At 43.9% G+C, this 20,188-nt stretch overlaps 1 protein-coding gene across 1 annotated transcript; it reads right to left on the minus strand.

Annotated features, from left to right (window-relative positions):
• Positions 1–15,107: 15,107 nt before the first annotated feature.
• LOC146347368 (zona pellucida sperm-binding protein 4-like) lies at positions 15,108–16,911 on the minus strand (the record flags this gene model as incomplete). Its single annotated transcript, XM_084851498.1, has 3 exons — positions 15,108–15,419; positions 15,499–15,688; positions 16,791–16,911. Coding segments are annotated over 3 exons (525 nt in total), but the record flags the coding sequence as incomplete, so codon positions are not given.
• Between the last annotated feature and the right edge of the window lie 3,277 nt (positions 16,912–20,188).

Raw genomic sequence — 20,188 nt, forward strand, 5'->3', positions numbered from 1 at the left:
TTCATGGAGGATAAGGCTAACAATGGCTGCCAGTCCTGATGGCTATATGCTACCTCCAGTATCAGAGGCAGTATCTCTATCTACACCAGTTGCTGGGGAACATGGGTGGGGGGGTGCTGTTGCATTCCTGTCCTGCTTGTGGGTTTCCTGTGGACAGCTGGTTGGCTAATGTGTGAAAAGAATGCTGGACTAGATGGACCCTTCGCCCGTTCCAGCATGGCTCTACTTATGTTCTTAGTTTTTGGAACATCGTATTTTGAGAAATGGGTTGATGCTAAGTGGAACATGTAACAGAGTCTAGCACTTTTTTCTGTTACTGGTGTTAACTTGGTTTTATGCGCTGGAATGGTTTTATCCTTTGCTGTTGGTTTTATCTTGATTTTATTCTGCTCTGTTTTTATTTTTTTGTTTTAACATTTGTAATATGTTTATAATCTATTCTACATTATGCAGAGAACTTTGGCTATTAGGAGGTTTAAAAGAACAAGAAATAAATTCACTGTTTTCTGAAACCATGTCTGTTAGCCATGATAACTAACTAGAAATGTGAACAGCATAGTCAATATTTACAGTTGCCAGCCTAAAATCTGTAGTTTGGCCTTTACCATTTGCATCTAAATATTTACTTATCAGTCACGTTTCTGTGAAAATAACACTGAAGGTGATGAAGATTAGAAAACCAAGCAATAAACAAGAAATATCAATATAATCTGAAGAGAACAATGCAGAAATAAAAACCATTTAAAAGTCACAGGAGATTTTTTTTAAGGTTTTAATCTTTAAAAAGCAGAGTGGGGCCCTCCTGGAAAGCTGTTTCCAAAGCTTTGGTGACACAACAGAGAATGCCCTCTCCCAGACCTCAATAGATTTTACTTCACACAAAGAAGGGGCCTGGAAGAAGGCTTCTACAGCATGTTGCAATAAGCAAGAAGGTTCATATGTTGCTGACCAACTGAGAAACAACTTATTTCCACAGCGCCACCTCCCACATAAATTCCCTAATCTCCATCTTTCTCTGTCTTTGTGTCAAGCCTATTAGAACCTGTAGACTGGTCCATTCGCTTGGAGGTTGGTATATTAACCAAGCTGTTTTTCTCTTGTGTAACGTGTGTGTGTGTTGAAAAATAAAGTCTGTAACTTTGTACATGAATGGTTGTTTGAGCTAACTCTCCTTATCTCCTCCCACTTTTGGACTAACTGCCCCCACATTGAAGCACAGCGCATAAATCTGCTGTGTGCACACCACACCTCAGGCAAAGGAATCTTCATTCCCAAGTCTGTCTCGACACATGTATGCATGTGAGTTCTCTTGTACGTGTGGGAACAGACGAGGACATGTGGCAACAGGCAAGTGGAAATTAATGTTTCACAGCCTCTTGTTATTGACACCACCTCTGAATGGTGTGGGTTTTTAAAAATTGCTTTATCTTTTTTGCCAGTACTACTAACACCACATGGACTGTTTTTCCTCCTTACAGGGAAGTTTAAATTCTTTTTTTTTCCTACTGAGTTCACACTGGTCACTCTGAATATAAAATAATTCTAAGGGCTTCCAGGGGAAATTTTTTTTTAAATGCACGGAGTTCAAACATAACTGATGTCTTAGAAAAAATCGATGTTTGTAATCTTGGCTGCCAAAGTAAAAAAAAAAAAAAATGTTGGCAATTATTTCCTTTGGCCAGTTCTTTCCAGTCAGTGCTGAATAACATATATTTACTGCACAATTACAGAAATGTTCAAAGGGCCTAACTGGTAGATTAGGAGATTAAATAAGGCCAAACTACACATTTTAAACAAACTGAAATGCAGCTATGTAGGTCTTGGATTTACTCATAGCATGGAGGGAATGTTAACCTTTCTCTCTTGCATCTGCAGCAATTTCCCAATCAAAACTGCCTGCCCCTGGTGCTGTTTGCTCTGGGAGGGAAAAAATATAGTTACTAAGAAATTCACACATTCAGTACCCCACCTGGATGTGGTACACTTCTGGAATGTATTTACCACATGTCTACCACATGTGTACATTGGGTGTGAGTATGGGAAAGATAGGATATAAATTACTATATAATATACACTTACTTTATTGTATGGAAACCTCTGCCAGAAAATACCCATCTACTGGTAGTGCTTCCTCAATCAATGATAGCATTTTTCACTTGTGCTTTTGAATTCTTCACTGTCAAGTATCAAACAGGGAGTCCTCTGAGGTGAACTCTCCATCTCTCCCTGCTTCACAGTTCACACAAAACATTGTGGTTTTGAATCTTCTCATTTTAAATAAGTTCACATCAAACCCCACACCCATACCTTTTCTCTCACACCATTTGCTGAAGAAGACAGGATGTCAGAGGATTTACACGAGATGCTGATGCACTTTCTGTACCACCAACTTTTTGATGCCCCTTCCTCATTGTAAAAATGTAGTAACATACGGAGGGAGCAATCCCATATCCCCTAGACAGCATCTGGGGGACATAGAATTTTTTCAGTTGCCTGGCTCTGAGCTCTGAGCTGGGAAACCACGCTCTCCTCCCTGACCTCCTCATAGCCAGCATGGAGAGAACCGCGCCAGCTGCCTCTCCTCCACCCATAAAACAGAGCGTGGAGACAGGGAGAAGAGGGCATTCCCAGGGGAGGGGAGGAGAACGGGGCAGCAGTCCTATGAGCTTTCCTACAGCCTCCCTTCCCCGAAGCCTCCACTAGATGGGCAAAATTGCCTGTCTAGCTAAAATGCAGAGAGGCAGGTGCAAGGTGCCCCCATCTCTACATAGGATATTCGTAAGCCTCCACATTTGGGGCTTATGAGTACCCAGAGCACAACCCATAGAACTGAGCCCCAAATAACTGACAGTCTAGTCTTGATCATAAAACCTACATTGGCTGGAATGCAAAATGTAATTATCTTTTGCATTAATAACATTTACTCGTGATACAGAGATGAGCTTTGAAGTGTCTCATGTGAATAATTTTGTATACAAACAAGAGTGCCCAGCCCAAAACTCTGACAGAATGTTTTTATTAATAGTCCAGTAGAACCATTCTATTTGGGTGTAAAAGTTACAATTAATTGTTATAATGCTTAACATTTGCACATGTCAGATAAATTTCCCTTAACATCACACTAAAAATTCTATAAAACCTCAATAGACCGTCAACCATTATGACAGTCACTTTGCATTAGTATCATGTATTTGGTACAGACATTGGGTTAAATCCCATGTCGCAATAGCGGATGTCAGCTAGCACGGTGGGACTTTCACCCTCTCTTCTCCCTGGCACAGCCATCTGTGCTGCTGCCTAAAAATCTGCTCTGGAGGATTTTCCAGCTCTCCAAAGCAGATTTTGAAGGCATGCGGATGGCTGCAGTGGGGAGAGGGAACTGCCCGTTCCTGGTTCTGCTTCCATGACAAGGTTGGATACAACCGATTATTGTTATGGGTATGCCTTAAATTATGAAATTGTATTCAAAAATTCCGTATTTGTCATTCAAGTAAAACAGGCTAAAAGATGCTCTAGCTTCATATACAAGTAAACACCTCACCCAAAATAAATTCTGTGGATGAACAGTGTAAGACCAGAGTTAACACTGTTGGCTAAGGGGTGAGGCATCATTTGATGCGAAATGCTTTGATCATGGAGCTTCCAGCAAGGAAGAATCAATTCCATCAGGGTCAAGATTAGACATGACTCTGAGTTGGCTCAGTCAAACAATCAGTTTTATTGGATATAACCATAAGTTCTTACAATTTTACATGATAAGAGACAGTCACACAGAAAAAAAAGATCGAACAAGCCAGTCAAATCAATTCATCATATGCACAGCTTACATCAACAGTTTTTGGGACCTTTGCTCTAATCTTTTTAGCAGCCATAGCAAATAAAGCTACTAGATTGGTTACATACAGATCCGTATCTACAAGTAGTTTACACATTTGTTCAGCCAAAGTTTTATCAAAGATTCCTTCCTACAAAGGTGTAAGAAATATTTTCTTGGGGAAAGTGTATAATTTACAGAAGAATATATAATGAATAATATTCTCTATTAGTTGACTCAATCCAGCCATCATTGTTAGGGTCAATTTCTGCATTACCTGCAAGACATACCATGACAATTCACACAAATTAGTCAGCACTTCCAATCCTACTTTGTGTAGCCACAGGTTGGAATACATGTAGAGTACAACCACAGCTAATTAGGTCAAAAACCTCTAAAGAGCAGGCTGTGATAATGTTGTGTTATTAGCGTCAAGTGTCCATTAGGAAGCTTTCATCTCTGTTGGGTTTGATACAGATGTACCACATGCTACAAAAGAACTTGAACATAACCCATGTGCTTGCTTTGCATGCTTGTAGGACCTGTGTTGTCGTTGGTATACTCATTTCAAGTATAGTGATTGCTGGTTCATGAGACGTCTGATATATGTGCAGTATTTGGAAGTCTCATCGCTGCATGCACCATACATAGCAAACATAAAAGACCTGCAGCTACAATGGCATCTGTTTGGCAAATGGGTCATTGAATAGACAGGAGTCTCCCAACTTTTGGGGGCCAGTGGGCACATCTGGAATTTTGAGAGAGGTGTTCTCACAAAATGGCTGCCATGGAGGGGGCTTGCCCATTCATAAAACAGCTACTATGGTGGGTGTGGCTGGTCACAAAGCACTCATTTTTCAGAAGGCAAACTGGTAGGTAATTTGTCCAAGAACGTAAGTACAAGTCAGAGGTGGGGTCCAAAATACAAAATCACTTTTTGGAACCCAAAGAAAGATGGTGCTGGAGGGTAGCACTTTGGTTTGCAGCATGCCAGCCTCCCAGTTTAATAATAATAACAGTAATAGTAATTATGATAATACCACCACCACCTTAGGAAATAAATGTATTTGATTTTATAGGGGCAAGGTGCCTTGTGGATATCAAGAGAGGTGTCTGGGGGCACATTAGTGCCTGTGGGCTTATTGAAGACCCCAGGAATAAAGCAACTTTGTCATGTAGCTGTGAATCTTTCTGGAAGAGCTTGAACACCTTTCTCTTCTCTTGGTGGAACATTGCTGATGTTGTATCATCATACCAATAATAGCACGAACAAAAAACTATAGAAAACATTAGTTCTATGCAATGATTTAAAAAAAACCTGACAGTGTAAGACCAGAGTTAAGGCTATCTCATGTTGGCTTACGCTCCACCAAGAAATTGGAAGCTAAGGTTTGTGCCTTAACTGACGTGCCCCGTGATCAATAAAGATGTTGCACAATGTCACATACTGGGCTTGCTTACAACTTACCCTCCATGCACCCACTCTTTTCCTTGGTATTTCAGGCCCAAATCCAGTTGGGGAAGATGCAGTACCTGGCACCAGAAAAGATGCCCCACGCTGTCCTTGTCCTGTATTGCTTTATGAAGCATCTGAACCTTAATGTATTGTTAGAAAATCCTCCTGCAAGTTGCATGTAAGAAAGCACAGTTTCTTTTTTTCTTCTTCAATTTTTTATTGTGAGCTTTAACAAAACAAAACAAAGCAAACAAACAAACAAACAAAAAACATAACAAAACCAAAAAAATTAAAAATATAACAACATATTCTAAAATCCTTAGTTTCAAATATTACAATATTCTAGGGAGGAAAAAAGAGAAAAATAATAGATTACACATAAACTTCAGTAAAAGCAGACCTATATACAAATTAAGTCAATTTGCAAGTTACACCTATATACCACTCTTTCAAATGTTGCTAGTGTTGTTAAGTCTTCAATCCATTGCATTATAGGTGGTGAGCTTTTTATCCTTCCAGTATCGTAGTAGTATCAGTCTTTTAGCAACCAAAAGAGTGTGAAAGATCCATTTACGCTGCCCATGTGTTATATTCCAAAAAGCAGGTAAGTAATTTAAGAGGACATTTACATCAGTAAATATTAAAGAGCTTTCCAATGCAAAATGTATCCGTATAATAACTTCCTCCCAAAAGGAGGCAACTATTGGGCATTTCCAAAACATGTGAATAAGAGACGCTTTAACTGCATTACAAGTCCAACAATTAGCCGAGATTGACAAACCTTTATTAAAGAGACACTGTGGTGGCAATAGCCCTGAAACAAAAGTTTTTGCTGAATAAAGTGTAACTGAAGATCCATAGAGATATCTGATACAGATGCCAAATCAGCAGTCCATTTATTAGACAAAATAGGACATTCTAATTCCAGAAAGCAATTTGTGACATTGCACAACATCATCAGTGATCGTGGGCTCGTGTCCTGCTTGCAGGTTCCTGGTCGACAGCTGGTTGGCCACTGTGTGAACAGAATGCCGGACTAGATACACCCTTGGTCTCATCCAGCACGGCTCTTCTTATGTTCTTCTGGGGAGCAGAAAACAAACAAACAAAAGAAGTGTCCAACTGTGTTTCATTCATCATAACATCCTAGCCACTGCACTTATTCTTCTGAATTTTTTACAGGCTACTTACTAACAGACACTCTACAACATATACATGCAAACTGCCCACAAAAACACAGGGTGTATGTGAATCTCTTTTTATCCCTCCCTCCAATCAAACGTAAAGGTGCCTAGTACAACCCTCCTCCCCCATACATATCATTCTAAAATATTTCCCCTAAAATAAAGGTTTGTCATTTTCATATAAGCCCCCCCTCCAAAGGGGGTAAGCAAATCCTATTTTGAAACCCCTGACACTGTAAAGGCAGCTCTTTCACACACATCCTGTACCTCTCTATCTGAAACTTGGCAGGCTTTATCCCCTTAGTAGGGTGACTATACCTATAAATTTCATCAAATTCTACCAAAAAGCAAAAATGGCAATTTTATCCAAAGCAGTCTGAGCAAAATTGGGCTGCTAATTCCAAATCACTGAAGTCCAAAGAGAATCTTCTGGTGGTCAGTACAGGTTCCTAATTCAGGGCATCATTCTGCATTCAAGTTCAAACCCAACTCACACCCATTTTCAAGGTGGGCAAGAAAAATATAAAACACAATGCAATGCATCTTGCAATATGTCCCCTGAAGATTGATAAATCTGGATGAAAGTGGATGTACACATTCCAGATACCATTCTACATCTCAAGTTAGAAATGCTGCTTCACCCAGGGATGGCCCAAAGCATTTTGCTGCCTGAGGTGAAGAACAAGATGGCACCCCTTCCCATTCCACATACAAAATCCAACTGGGCTGGCAGATGAATCTGTCTTCAACATTGATCATAGAACAGCATCCTCCACTAGGGATGGCATGGACGTCCAGTTGGGGCTCAAAGACTGGCAAGAAAACACCATCTCAGTGCCCTGGAGAGCAGGCCGCAGACCGCACACTTCCCGACTCAGCACGTGCAAGTGTGCAGGCACCCAGTCCCTCAGCGAGCCACCTGCTGCCACCACAGCAGCAGTGGTCAAAATATCTTACATTTTATGTAAGTCTCTTACCTTCATGTAAAATGACCGGCCTGTCCCTGCCACTGCTGCCACCATAGCAGGGACATGAAGGGGAGAATAGAGCTCCTCTTCTCCTTCTCCAACCCCTGCGACAGTGGCAGCAGCAGTGGCAGGGACAGGCTGGTCATTTTACATAAGGGTAAGTGACTGATGTAAAATGACTGGCCTGTCCCTGCCACTGCTGCCACCATAGCAGGGACATGAAGGGGAGAACAGAGCTCCTCTTCTCTTTCTCCAACCCCTGCGACAGTGGCAGCGGCAGTGGCAGGGACAGGCTGGTCATTTTACATAAGGGTAAGAGACTGATGTAAAATGACTGGCCTGTCCCTGCCGCTGCTGCCACCATAGCAGGGACATGAAGGGGAGAATAGAGCTCCTCTTCTCCTTCTCCAACCCCTGCGACAGTGGCAGCAGCAGTGGCAGGGACAGGCCGGTCATTTTACATAAGGGTAAGAGACCTACAGTCAGGGCCAGAAATATTGGAACAAGGATAACTGTTTTGGCAGTTGGCCTCTGTACACCGCCACATTGAAGTTGAAAGGAAACACACCCAGATGGGAGCGAAGTCAGGACTTTCAGCTGTAATTCAAGGGGTTTGACAAAACACAAAAGTGGGGCACTCACCATTCAGAAAGGACAGCCAGTGGCATACACACACACCCATCGTGGGTGGCTCATAAGTAACGGAACAATGGAACACCCAGGCCTTTTCTCTGCTTGATTGGTCCTGGAAACAGGCCACACCTGGCCATGCAGCTGCTTGTCAGCCATTCGTTCCATTACTTATGAGCCACCAACGATGGGTGTGTGTGCATGCCGCTGGCTGTACTTCCTGAATGGTTCGTGCCCCACTTGTCAAACCCCTTGAATTACAGCTGAAAGTCCTGACTTTGCTCCCATCTGTGTCTGTTTTGTTTCCTTTCAACTTCAATGTGGTGGTGTACAGAGGCCAACTGACAAAACAGTTATCTTTGTTCCAATATTTCTGGCCCTGGCTGTATGTAAAATGACCAGCCTATTCCTGTCGCTGCCACTGCTGCTGTAGCAGGGATGAGAGGGGAAATGTCCCAAACTGCTCACCGAGCCCTCCAGGGCTTCCACTCCAGCTCGCAGGAGTAGGTGGGCTGCAGCGGCAGCTCGTGAGTGCTCTCATTCGGCAGGCACAAGTGAGTCCATCCATTTTCCTATCCTCCACTGCACCTGAAAGCAGCAGGCTAACATAGGGGATGCGGAGCAGGCTGCGTGGTCTCTCCTCCAACACCTTGCTGCCACTTCCCAACATCTGCTACCTGACGTGACTGCTTCACTCTACCTAATGCTAAAGCTGGCCCTGGCTTCACCCAAGTATCTTTTCTTAAAGAGGCCAGGAAAGATGCAAAATGCATTGTAATATGCTAGCTAAAGGGAGGCCTCTCAAACACTTTACTTTACTAGTTAGTAGGCAACACAAACTGCAGTCTACCCTTGCTCTTGTTTTCATCCTGGAGCATCTATCCATCCACACTGCCACATGTCTGACAACCTTTATGTTACAGTTGAATATGGTTCATTGGCTGGACTCACAGACACAGATTATTACCACATACCTGTGTGTGTGGAAGGTATCTTGCTTCTCTTGGTCCTTTACCCTCTACAGCAATGAACCGCAAATAGTACAATAAAGGAGCCAATTCCCAATGACCTTAGTTATCCTGGGGCTCATTTCAGATTCATACTTTAGAAACTCACAAGACACACTTTTGGTTTAAATAATACTGCTTACATTTAATTATGAAAATGAGCACTTCTCATGTCGTAGGGCCAGTTTGAGCTACACCTCTGTGAATACGGATGGTGTGGAAGTAAGCTGTGTAGAACATGTAAGTCCAGGGGCTGCCCTAGTTTTACTGTAAAATTTTATTGTTTTAAACTGTTCTATTATACACTTTGTACATTGCCCAGAGTTGCTGGGTGACCAGCCAGATGGGCGATTAATAAATTTAATAAATAGTTGGAGGCCCAGTCCTATGCCCTGTGCCATGTAGACCTTGTACATGGGCATAGGACTGGCCCAAGATATTTCACTGTCTGAGGCAAAGAACAAGATCGCACAGCCCTCCCACTCTATGTACACAAACCAACTGGACTAGCAGCTGAATCTTTCTTCAATATTGACAGTGTCCTCCACCACACCTGAAGGCAGCAGGCTACCACTGGGGGTTCAGGGCAGGGCATGTGGCACACACTGCTCTCTCACCCAACACCTTACTGCCACCTCCCAGCTTTTACTGCCTGAGACAGCTGCCTCACTTTGCCTGTTGGTAGGGATGTCAGAGAATTCCGCCACGGATCTCGGTGAGGCCGAATGCCAGTGCATTCAGCCCCCCGAACTCCATGGCAGAACGGCCTGCCACCACCCGCCACCACCCCGTGGATCCCCCCCGGGACGAGACTTACCTGGGGCAGATGTTCTGGACGGCAGCAGCTCAAGCGGGGGCTTTGGCAGCGGCGGTGGCTGGTCTTATGACCAGCCACCGCTGCCGCCATTTGCAGTCTGTTCCCCCACCCCCATTCGTGATAGGCTACGTAAAGACTTACATAGCCTATCACGTCTGGGTTAAAAAACAAAACGCGTATGCAAATGGCGGTGGCTATGGCCGCCGCAATTTGCGTTCCTTATTTTTGGCCATCTTTGTCTATGTAAATATTTACGTAGAGTAAGACGATGAAAATAAAGGGGAACTTTAGTGTCCGCTATGCTATTTGTGTTCCCCTTTCTTGTCTTCATCTTAGTCTGTGTAAATATTTACGAAGACGAAGATGGCCAAAAATAACAACGCAAATGGTGGCGGCCGTAGCCGCCATTTGCATATACTTTTTTTTTTTTTTTTTAACCCAGACGTGATAGGCTACGTAAGTCTTTACATAGCCTATCACGGCTGAATTCAGGGACGCAAACGGTGGAGGCTACGGCCGCCGCCATTTGCGTCCCTGCTAGCCAGTGGCCGGATGTTGGGCTGCTGGCGGAGCCGGCCGGTGGCTCCGCGGAATCCCCGCGGAGCGGAGCCGGCCGGCCCGGATTCTGGGGGGAGGGACGGAGTGCCTCCCCCCCGCAGTGGAACCCAGCAAAGCCAGGTAAGCGGGGTTTCGTACATCCCTACCTGTTGGTAGGGCCAGACCTTCATGGGCACACAGTGACTGGGTTTGCACAATCAGCAGGAGAAAAGAAGCCATCGTGGCTTCTTTTCCCGCTCATTCCGCTTGTGTGCCTGCTATTTGATCATTACCAATGGTGCGGGTTGTCGTGCCATCTAAACCTGGCACAGTGTGTGGTGGGGTGCCTTCTAAGCCACCCCACAAACCATGGCTTGTGTGAACCTGGCCAGTGCAAACTTCAGAATGGTTTGCTTTGTGAACGAGCTAATAAACCATTCGGCTGTAAAAAGATTGAAGCACGTTTATTCTGATTGTCGCCTCATTTGTTTTTGCTAGAGAATAAGTCTGCTTCCAATTTTATTCGATTCAGATGCTTCTTCAAAGTTAGCTATAGGCCCATGTGAATCTGATTTTCATCTTGTTTAAATGAATTCCCAGTTACCCTAGGTATTGCAAACTCAGTAGCACTAGGGGGTTCACAAACAAGTAGAATGAAGCTCAGTTAAATAATGGAAAAAATGAGGTCTGGCTGAAAGCAGCTGTGTGCACAAATTATTAATACAAACTCATCATTAGCATATCATTGCTGCCTTGTAATACAGCTTTCCTGCGGTTGGAAAGATAGATTCAGCCTAGTTCACTTGTAAACTGCTATGGAGCCAAAGCCTGCTCCTATATGTTGTTGTAACATATAGGGCTATGATTCACATACTTAAAGAAAGCTAAATAATTTGAACAATTTTATTAACTTTTTATATAAAGCAATTATGACTGTAAGAGACATGAGAATAGGTAAAGGATGCCCATCAAACAGCTATCCATGACACCAAATTACAGCTCCCTAAACCACTGTAACCCTATGCAGGTGTTTGCCTGTCCGCTAAAGTGTGAAGGGGTCATGGGCGCTCACGTAAGCCCTTCCTCTAGCTAGGGGTGTACGAAACCGCACTTACCTGGTTCCGCAGGTGGGGGGAGGCGCTCCGTCCCTCCCCCCGGAATCCTCGCTGGGGGGGGGAGGCGCTCTGTGCCTCCCCCCCAGAATCCTGGCCGGCCGGCTCTACTCTGCAGCCAAGCCGCAGAGCCGCCGGCTGGCTCCGGCCGCCCGCAGCTGGACATCCGGCTGCTGGGCAGCCCTGCAGGGACGCATATGGCGGCTGTCGTAGCCGCTGTCATTTGCGTCCCTGCAGTGAGCCATGATAGGCTACGTAAATATTTATGTAGCCTATCATGGCAGGGGGAAAAAAAAGCCCAGTGTACGCAAATAGTGGTAGCTGCCACCATTTGCGTATGCTGGGGTTTCCCCCCACCCCCGCCGTGATAGGCTACGTAAATACGTAACCTATCACGGCCTCCACAGGGACGCAAATGGCATAAGTATTTACATAGCCTATCACGGCTGAAGGAGGAGGAAGCGAATGGCGGCCACAGGACGGCCGCCATTCGCACAGCAGCACAGATGGGAGCAGGTAAGTGCTCTGTTTCACCCGCCTTTCATGGGGTGGGGGCGGCAGGCACTTCGTCCCGCGCGTCTTTCGTGGGGTGGGGGGTTGGGGGCTTTGTTCTGCGACAGGTTTCGTGGGGCTGAATGCACTGTCATTCGGCCTCACCGAGATCCGTTGCGGAATTCTCTGACATCCCTACCTCTAGCATCCTCACACGGCTGGTGCCCAGTTAGATGCAACAAGGTATGAAGAGGGCTCTGTAAGTAGGGATACTGGAGAAATTCGAGATGGACTAAAATGAGCTCTGATTTCTAAGAATCCATCCTGCAGAATCCGCTACAGAGCGACCCCCTCAGGCCATGTGGAGTCTGTGGAGTTCTAGGTATTTTTTGTTTTGTTTTTTTACTTTCCTCAAATTTACGCATATTTATTCGTAGGAAAATATGCAAGTTTCTGCTGAGGAAAAGTTGGATGGAATGGGGGACACTACACTAAGTGTTACTTACTAAGGTAAATTATGTAAATTGTTACAAAACCTCTTATGTAATTATGTGTGTAATTTTCTACATGGTGAAAAAAATAATAATTCACATCTATTTGTGAGTGGGCAACGGACCAAAAGGCCCTCGCAATCTACGAAACACAGAGCGGATTTTACACAGTCTGTACATCCCTATTTGTAAGTGTGTGTTACATCTTGTGCTGACCAGGGTAAAGAAGACACACACACCAGCTTGCAGGGTGAGCTAACAATGAAACTTTACTCCTCCCAGTAGGAGTGTGAGTGCAAGTGCGAGTGTATGGCACTACCACCACCATCGGGTGGCAGTGATTGAACTATACCACTTTTACATACATTACAGACAGTAAGTGCGTTCAGCTGAATGCACTTACAGAGTTCTCATGATCAGAAACTCTTAGGCAGAGTTCGCAGTCCTGGGAACTCGGTAAGTGTGTTCAGCTGAACGTGCTTACAGAGTCCTCTTGAGACCTTCACGTGGAAGCTGGGAGCACAGGGATGCTGGGGGCAAGGCTTACATGCATGCCCATGCCCTCTGCCACATTTTAACCCTACACATGAGCAGGCAAATGCCTGAATGGAGCTTGTGGATGCCTGAATATCAGGATTATTGTACTTAACAGAACCTGTCCCAGAAGCCAGAACACAGGCTAAGTTATCTGTAATGACTGCAAATGACTCCTGCAGATGAGTAATTTGGTCTGAGAACCAACAGGCTTTTCAGAGACTTGGAAGTAAGATTGCCACATTTTTTCTGCCCCTGCCCCTTTAACAGCAGCCATGCTGCCTGGGGCATGCTGGGAATTGTAGGGCTTTTTTTTCTGTCTAGACAGTCAAAGGATTGCGCTCTGAAGTAGTTGTGAGGACATCTTCATCACAGGTGAACACGATCAGAAACCTTTTCCTGGAGCAGCTCTTCTTATGCCTTTAAGAGCAGGCTGGCACACTAAGGCTACAATCCTATGGGGATAGTCGGCCGCCTCCAAACTCAGAGGTAGCTAACTATCCAATGCAGGGCAGGTGGAGCATAGAGGGAATCCTCTCTTCCTCACTCCGGCCACCCTGCATTTGCAGCTGGACAGCTGATTTAGGCTGTCTAGCCAAGGCGCATCGGAGTGGGGGGAGGGTAGGCCAGATGATGCATAGGAAGCACCATAACGGTGCTTCCACACTCCCCGCCCCCAGGAATGCCCCCTTTTTGCCTGCTTTGTGCTGCTGTTATGAGCGTGGAGCCAGGGACATGCTGCCTACAAGGTGGCTGGGGAGGGAGCAGGGAGCCAGGTTTCTCAGAACCAAGCTCCAAGCCTTGTCTCTGAGCTTGGTTCCCAGAAACTATGGTCGTTTAGACGCTTCCCATAGGTTGGCTGCTGTGGGAACAGTGGTCCAGACAGGATTTTGGTCTGATCCAATAGACCAAAAACCTAACTTAGGTTCTTATAGTAAGACTTCCCTCACTACTTGGCAGGGCAATACACAAGATAGGCTTACTAATGAGTTAATATGTACACTATGATACCTAGTAAATGGATATCTTGATGGACCTGTAGTCCAGGGCACCAAGGTATTGCTTTGCTGTCTGTTTTTCATCCACACTCAAACACATACTCTCTCAAACAACAAATTGAATATCTGCACAACATATGATGAGAACAGTTTTGGGAAACATAGGCTAGATCACTACTGCTTTATAGCGGTATTCAAGTGCACTGATAACTGTTGGGGCACATTACACACTCGATATACTGCTGTCATAGTGTTATTCCATGCTTCCTATTGTACATTATCCAAAATACCACAACAAATGCTATTGTGTGTCCTACAAGGAATAAATGCGCAAGAGGGATATAGTGTTACCATGATGGGATCGTAATGATATGACACTAGGTGTAGATCTGGCCATAGATGCACCATATTGCACTATGGTTTACACTTATTCTCATTCCATTTTAGCGAAGTTGAATGACATCTAGCCACTCTTGGGCAGTATCCAATGGGATGCTTACACCCCCGCTGATTCTTTTGTGCCCTACCGATTCTGTTGCACAAGTGCCCCCCACTTGTAATTTAGCACTTCTGGATGGCAACCTGAAACAAGCAGAAACACTCGTTTCTGGTAGGGGGCAGGTCAGCTCAATCTAGAAACCTGTCCCTGGACCTGTCCTGATCCAGAACAAGTGTTTCCACCACTCAGTTGGGGATTCCTCTAGGAAGTGCTAAATCTCCATTGCCTGAGTGGTGGGTCCTGCTTGCACAAGAGAATTAGCGGAACCCACTGCTTGCAGAAGGGAATAGGTGGGGCAGAAGGGAATCAGTGGGGTGGATACTGCCCCTTGTTTGAAACAGATGATAGAAGTTTCTAGAAGAAACATATTTATTCACATTATTCAGCACACCTTGCAATATTGGCACAACTGCAGAATATCACTACTGGCTTTTTTTTCTTGACACAGATTCTGTGCTTTTAAAAGAAAAACTGCATCTGTTTAACTTCTGCATGCCAGCTGTTAAAGATATAGAATCTATGTCAAGAAAAAGGATAGCAACTGAATGCCCCAGACAGATATTTAGACAGTAAAATGTGATCATACAGATCAAACAGGAGATGCTAAACGCCAACAAATAAATGGTACATGCACAATCTCAGACTCATGCTCAAGAAATGCATATATTATTTTCTAGGCCATGTCTCAGTAATCCAGTTCATGTATAACCTCTGCCATTGAACAGATCTTACAGGTCCAGTAAGTGCTTGCTGGGGATCAGAGTCCACAAAGGTGAAAGTGCTGACAACCAAGCGTTGGTAGTGAGATGGATGCTCTAGCCCTGAAGCTGTTCCAGTAAGGACAAACTGAGTCTGGTAATTGTCACCCCCATATGGACACCTGAAAGAGACAGAACTGCTGCAGTAAGATAAGAGCTCTTCAATAGCCTCAAATCCCCAACTTCTCTTGAAGGTGTTACCTGTTCACCAGGATGGGCCACTGAGGCTGCTGTAGAGGGTTAGTGCTTGGTGTGGCCCAGCACTCATGAAGAACTAAAACAAGGTTTGGGTCCGTTCGTTGCAGAATCCGTACCTCCAGGAAAACAGGATCCTTCAGGAGCTTAACTACAGGGTAATCCCAGTTAGCATAGTATTCACTGTAGCGTTGGTCTGTAGAACAAGATTCCAAAAGGTTACATGCTACTGAAGAATGAAGTTGTGAATGAAGGATTCAATACTGGGAGCCAGCCAAGAATGTGCATGCATCTCCTCAAGCTTTTTTCAGAAGTCATGCTTTCCTCATGATTTGTAGGCAGATAGTATGTCTGTACAAGATGGTCACCCCCATCTCTTACAGTTGGCTAACCAAGGTCTTGCATTGTGTCTAGCAGCCTTCCTCCACATGTCACCTTCTACACAATGGCCATTGCACTATTTCCAGGGCAATTGGGAAAGACATCAATAGATACCTTATTATCCTATTTCACTCTGCACCAAGAAGTGTTACCCTTGGCTATATTTCCTACACTTGCAAAGTTACTTAAGAGGATTGCATGTCCCCGTTTTTATTTCACTTTAGTCTTTGGAAGTCTGAAGATTTAGTTACATTCCAGTTTTGTCTATTCACTGTACTGTACATGGGTGGAGGAAGCTACTGAACACTTCACAATAAAAAAAAAACACATTAAGTGTCAGGAGCTATGGAAGCCACTGGATTTTAGCACATGAACATAATGGCATTTACTAGTGGCAATTCTTAGCTCTAGATTGAGTGGACCATACTTAAAGCCTGAACTTAAAGCCTCCAAATGGTCAGCTTTCACTGCCATTATTTTACAAAGTTATTTTTCATTTCATTTATTATATTTCTATACTGCCCAACAGCTGAAGCTCTCTGGGAGGTTCACAAATTTTACTGGAGTGCAGTTACTGCAAATTATGAATGCCAGAAAAAATAGATTTTAATTCTGCTACAGTACCTGCTTTTCAGGCACAAGAGTACCATTATGGATTTTCTCCCTAGCAGAAAATTCTTGCTTTGGTCCTCCATCCAAATGTTTCAAGCTAATCTATGCTTGAAAATGCTAAAGATTAAGTGCCAGTTGCACCAGAGGAGCTGTGTATGTTCACACTTCAGCTCAGTGTAAGAGGCAAGGAGCAAGCTGCACACATGAACAATCCCCTCATATCAGACAAGTGCACTGCTTCTGAATCTGCAAGTGTTCTGTTCTTTACATAGCTCAAGTCAAACAGGCTATAAAATTAATTTTACCTTTCAGGTACTTCTGATTTTGACTACAATCACCAAGTGTGTCTTCAAACAACCTTGTTTCCTTTTTGGCAGATGGCTCTGGGGTCTCAAAAGAACTGACACTTTGGCACTCTCTTTTTGAAAAGCATCAATTTCATTTAAAATTCCTCTGTGCTAGAGTCAGATGGATTTCAGAGAGAAAAAAGAACATGAGTGCCACTCTAAAGAATGCTTTCCAACTTCTTGCCCTTTGTTTATTTCAAGTTTTTTAAGGATTCTTTTTAATGGAGTTGGTGCAACAACTGTTCTTCTGGCCATTTTCATTTCTGTTTGTTTGTTCTTCAGTAAATGGCTTAAGATTTGGGCCTATAAAAAGACAGTAACCTCAGTGTTCTTTCAAAGTAAGGCACTTAACAGTAGCAATTAGAAAATCTAAGTATGTCATCCAATGAGAAAATTGAGGAATTTCATTCAGAGCCTGAGGATATATGTGGAGAGACTGGGCCACTATGGGTATCATCACACGAGGCTAAAAACCCACACCCTTACCAGAGCTTTGTCTTCCGGTGTCTTCACGGAATTATGATTGTCAGAATGGATGCGGTTCCCCCTTATTTGTACCTGTTTCCTGTGTGTGCAAGCCCCATAGGTTTCATTTATATTGCCAGTAGATGGCTCTGGCGTGGGCTGGCCCATGAAGTCACGAAGAGTCGGAAGTGACTGAACGAATAAACAACAACAACAGATGGTGCTGTGATACTGTGCAACATTTTGCCATTCTGGATTTTCAGCACCTCTTTGTTTCGGGTTTCATATATTAATCTATTTTCAGCGAGTTAAATCATGGCAGAATAAACCTAACAAATGGCGGGAGAGCCACCGGAGGATGATGATGTCGAGAAAAGGACCCACAAACATCCGTGAGTGATCCATCACAAGTGCACAATAAAAGCCTTGTATGATGACAGCTTATATTTTGGCCAGTGAAATCAATGGTGGGGACAAGCAAAAAGCATTGTTTCTGTGTGTGTGTGTGTGTGTGTGTGTGTGTGTGAGTGAGAGAGAGAGAGAGAGAGAGAGATTGAGAGAGAGAGAGATTGAGAGAGAGAGAGAGAGAGAGAGAGAGAGAGAGAGAGGCAGGCAGGCAGGCAGGCAGGCAATAAAAATTACTCCCTTTTGAGAAGTTTGTTGCAATTAAGAATGGACGGAACAGTCTTTATCTACTTTGTAGCCCTTTCACATGTGTTAACCTGTTCTGTTCCATTTCTGTGCATATTCCCCTCCCACCCACCCCCACAAATTTAGCATATCAAAGGTAGCCAAAAGGTACTTACAGGTTAGTCCAAGGGTTCATCAACTTTTTCTTTTCTGATACTAGCTGCCTGGAGCAGCTAAGGGCTCACCAATCTTTTCCTTTTCCTTTCTTTTCCAGATACTGGATCCATGTGGGCAACCATGTTTTTTCCCTTACAACATCCCTGAGCAAGACAGCATTTCATCATATGACATCACTCATAGAGGCATTTGTGGCCTCAGTTGCAATGTGCACAGCAGAGGTTACACTTTGTTGCTGTTGCTAAATAAAGAAAACAAAAAGGCTTCGCAAGCCCTTGGAACATCTCATCATGGAAATCAGTGACAGTCCAGATTCTGAAACAGACCACATCCAGGCTGTACATTAGCCCAGGAAGTACAGATCAGGTGAATTCGGACCCACCAAATTCATCAAGCATCCCTGGTTGCAGCCACAAAATCAGGGGATAAAGCTTTAACAGAGTTGCAAAAGATCTTGTCTGAACACTACTCCAAGGCCAAGTATAATTGTGGAGTTCCATAACAGGAGGAGGAAGCAAAGTGAATCTATATCAGAGTATAGAGTTGATACAGAAGAAGAAGAAGAAGAAGAAGAAGAAGAAGAAGAAGAAGAAGAAGAAGAAGAAGAAGAAGAAGAAGAAGAAAACAGCAGCAGCAGTTCACTGAACATTGTTCTTTGGAGAATATTGCAAAGGAGATGTTGAGAGAGAGATTTGTTCATAGAGTTGGTGATGTTAAAATCCAGAGCAATTAGTAGCAGATGGGGACTTGATCTGGGATAAAGCTGCAAATGTGGCAACTGCCATGGAAGCACCAGTGAAAAATTTTATAGGATTTACATCTAGACAAAAAAGAAACTCAAGATGAGACATAAACCAATTGCAAAGCTTGCAACAGATGTTTAGGGACCCAGAGAGGTGTTTCCATTATGGAGGAATGCATTCAGCCTCAGTTTGTAGTCACATCAGGCCAAAGAAAAGGTAAGAAAGCAGAAAGTGGATCATTTACAGCAGGGGTGCAGAACCTTAGGCCCAGAGGCCCATTCCAGTCCTCTGGGGTTCCCCAGATGGCCACCCCCCTTCTCCTTCCCTGGCTCCATCCCCTTTCACTTTGACCACTGATTGTTCAGTGGTTTCCTGGGTTTTGTGTAGTTTTTCTCCCATCTAAACAGTTGAAATACCCCTCCGAAGGCTTAGTTATAGCCGTAAGAGCTTTTAAGTAAAATATGCGGATTTTTTTTAAAATCTATTTTGGCCTCACTCTTTTGCCTTTGGCCCTGCCCACCTCTGGAATGTGGCCTCCATGAGCTTCCCCAAAATGGAATTTGGCCCTTCAGCTGAAAGAGGCTCAACAACCCTCAGGAGAAAGAAGGAGTCGAGTGAAGAGGGCCACACTTTATACCGTGGAATTGAAGAAAACAAGGAGTCTTCTAAAGTAACTGTACAATTAATCACAAATGGACCTGTAGGCATGGAAATATAGGAACTTCTATTTCAGTGGTCAGTGAAGAGACTTATCAACATTAGAAAGCAGTGCTGAATTCATTGGTCAAGACAAGAATGAAATTAAGCACCTGCACTGGGGAAGATTTGTCCTCCAAGAGAAAATTGACACTGAATGGAGAGAATGGAACAAGAAGCTTTATGCAATCATCCACATCTGTGAGGACTAGTCATGATCAGTCAAGTCCCTTTGGCCCGGTAGGAGTCCACCAGGAAAAGAGCCATCAGAGTGGTGGCCCCCTTCCTGTGGAATTCCTTGCCTTTGGAGGTCAGGCAGGAGCCAACGTTTTGTTGCTTTCAGTGCCTCCTGAAGACATTGCTATTTCAAGAGGCCTTCCTTAAGTGTCCAGTGGTTTATTAAGTTCAGAATCTGTTCTTTTAAAATGTTTTGTTTTAATTATGGGGTTTTATCATTGATCTTGTAGTTCACTGCTTTGAAATCTTTGATGTGGAGTGATATATAAATATTGTAAATAAATAAATAAAAATTATAAATAAAGGTGCAATCCTATGCAGGTTTAGATAGAAAAAGGGCCTGGTAAATGCTGGGAGTTGTAGGACTTTTTTTCTGTCTAAACATGCAAAGGACTGTGACTTAAAGTA

Source organism: Heloderma suspectum, chromosome 4, assembly GCF_057233095.1.
Source record: "Heloderma suspectum isolate Gila_16-S chromosome 4, 16-S_ref, whole genome shotgun sequence".
Taxonomy (NCBI): Eukaryota; Metazoa; Chordata; class Lepidosauria; order Squamata; family Helodermatidae; genus Heloderma; species Heloderma suspectum.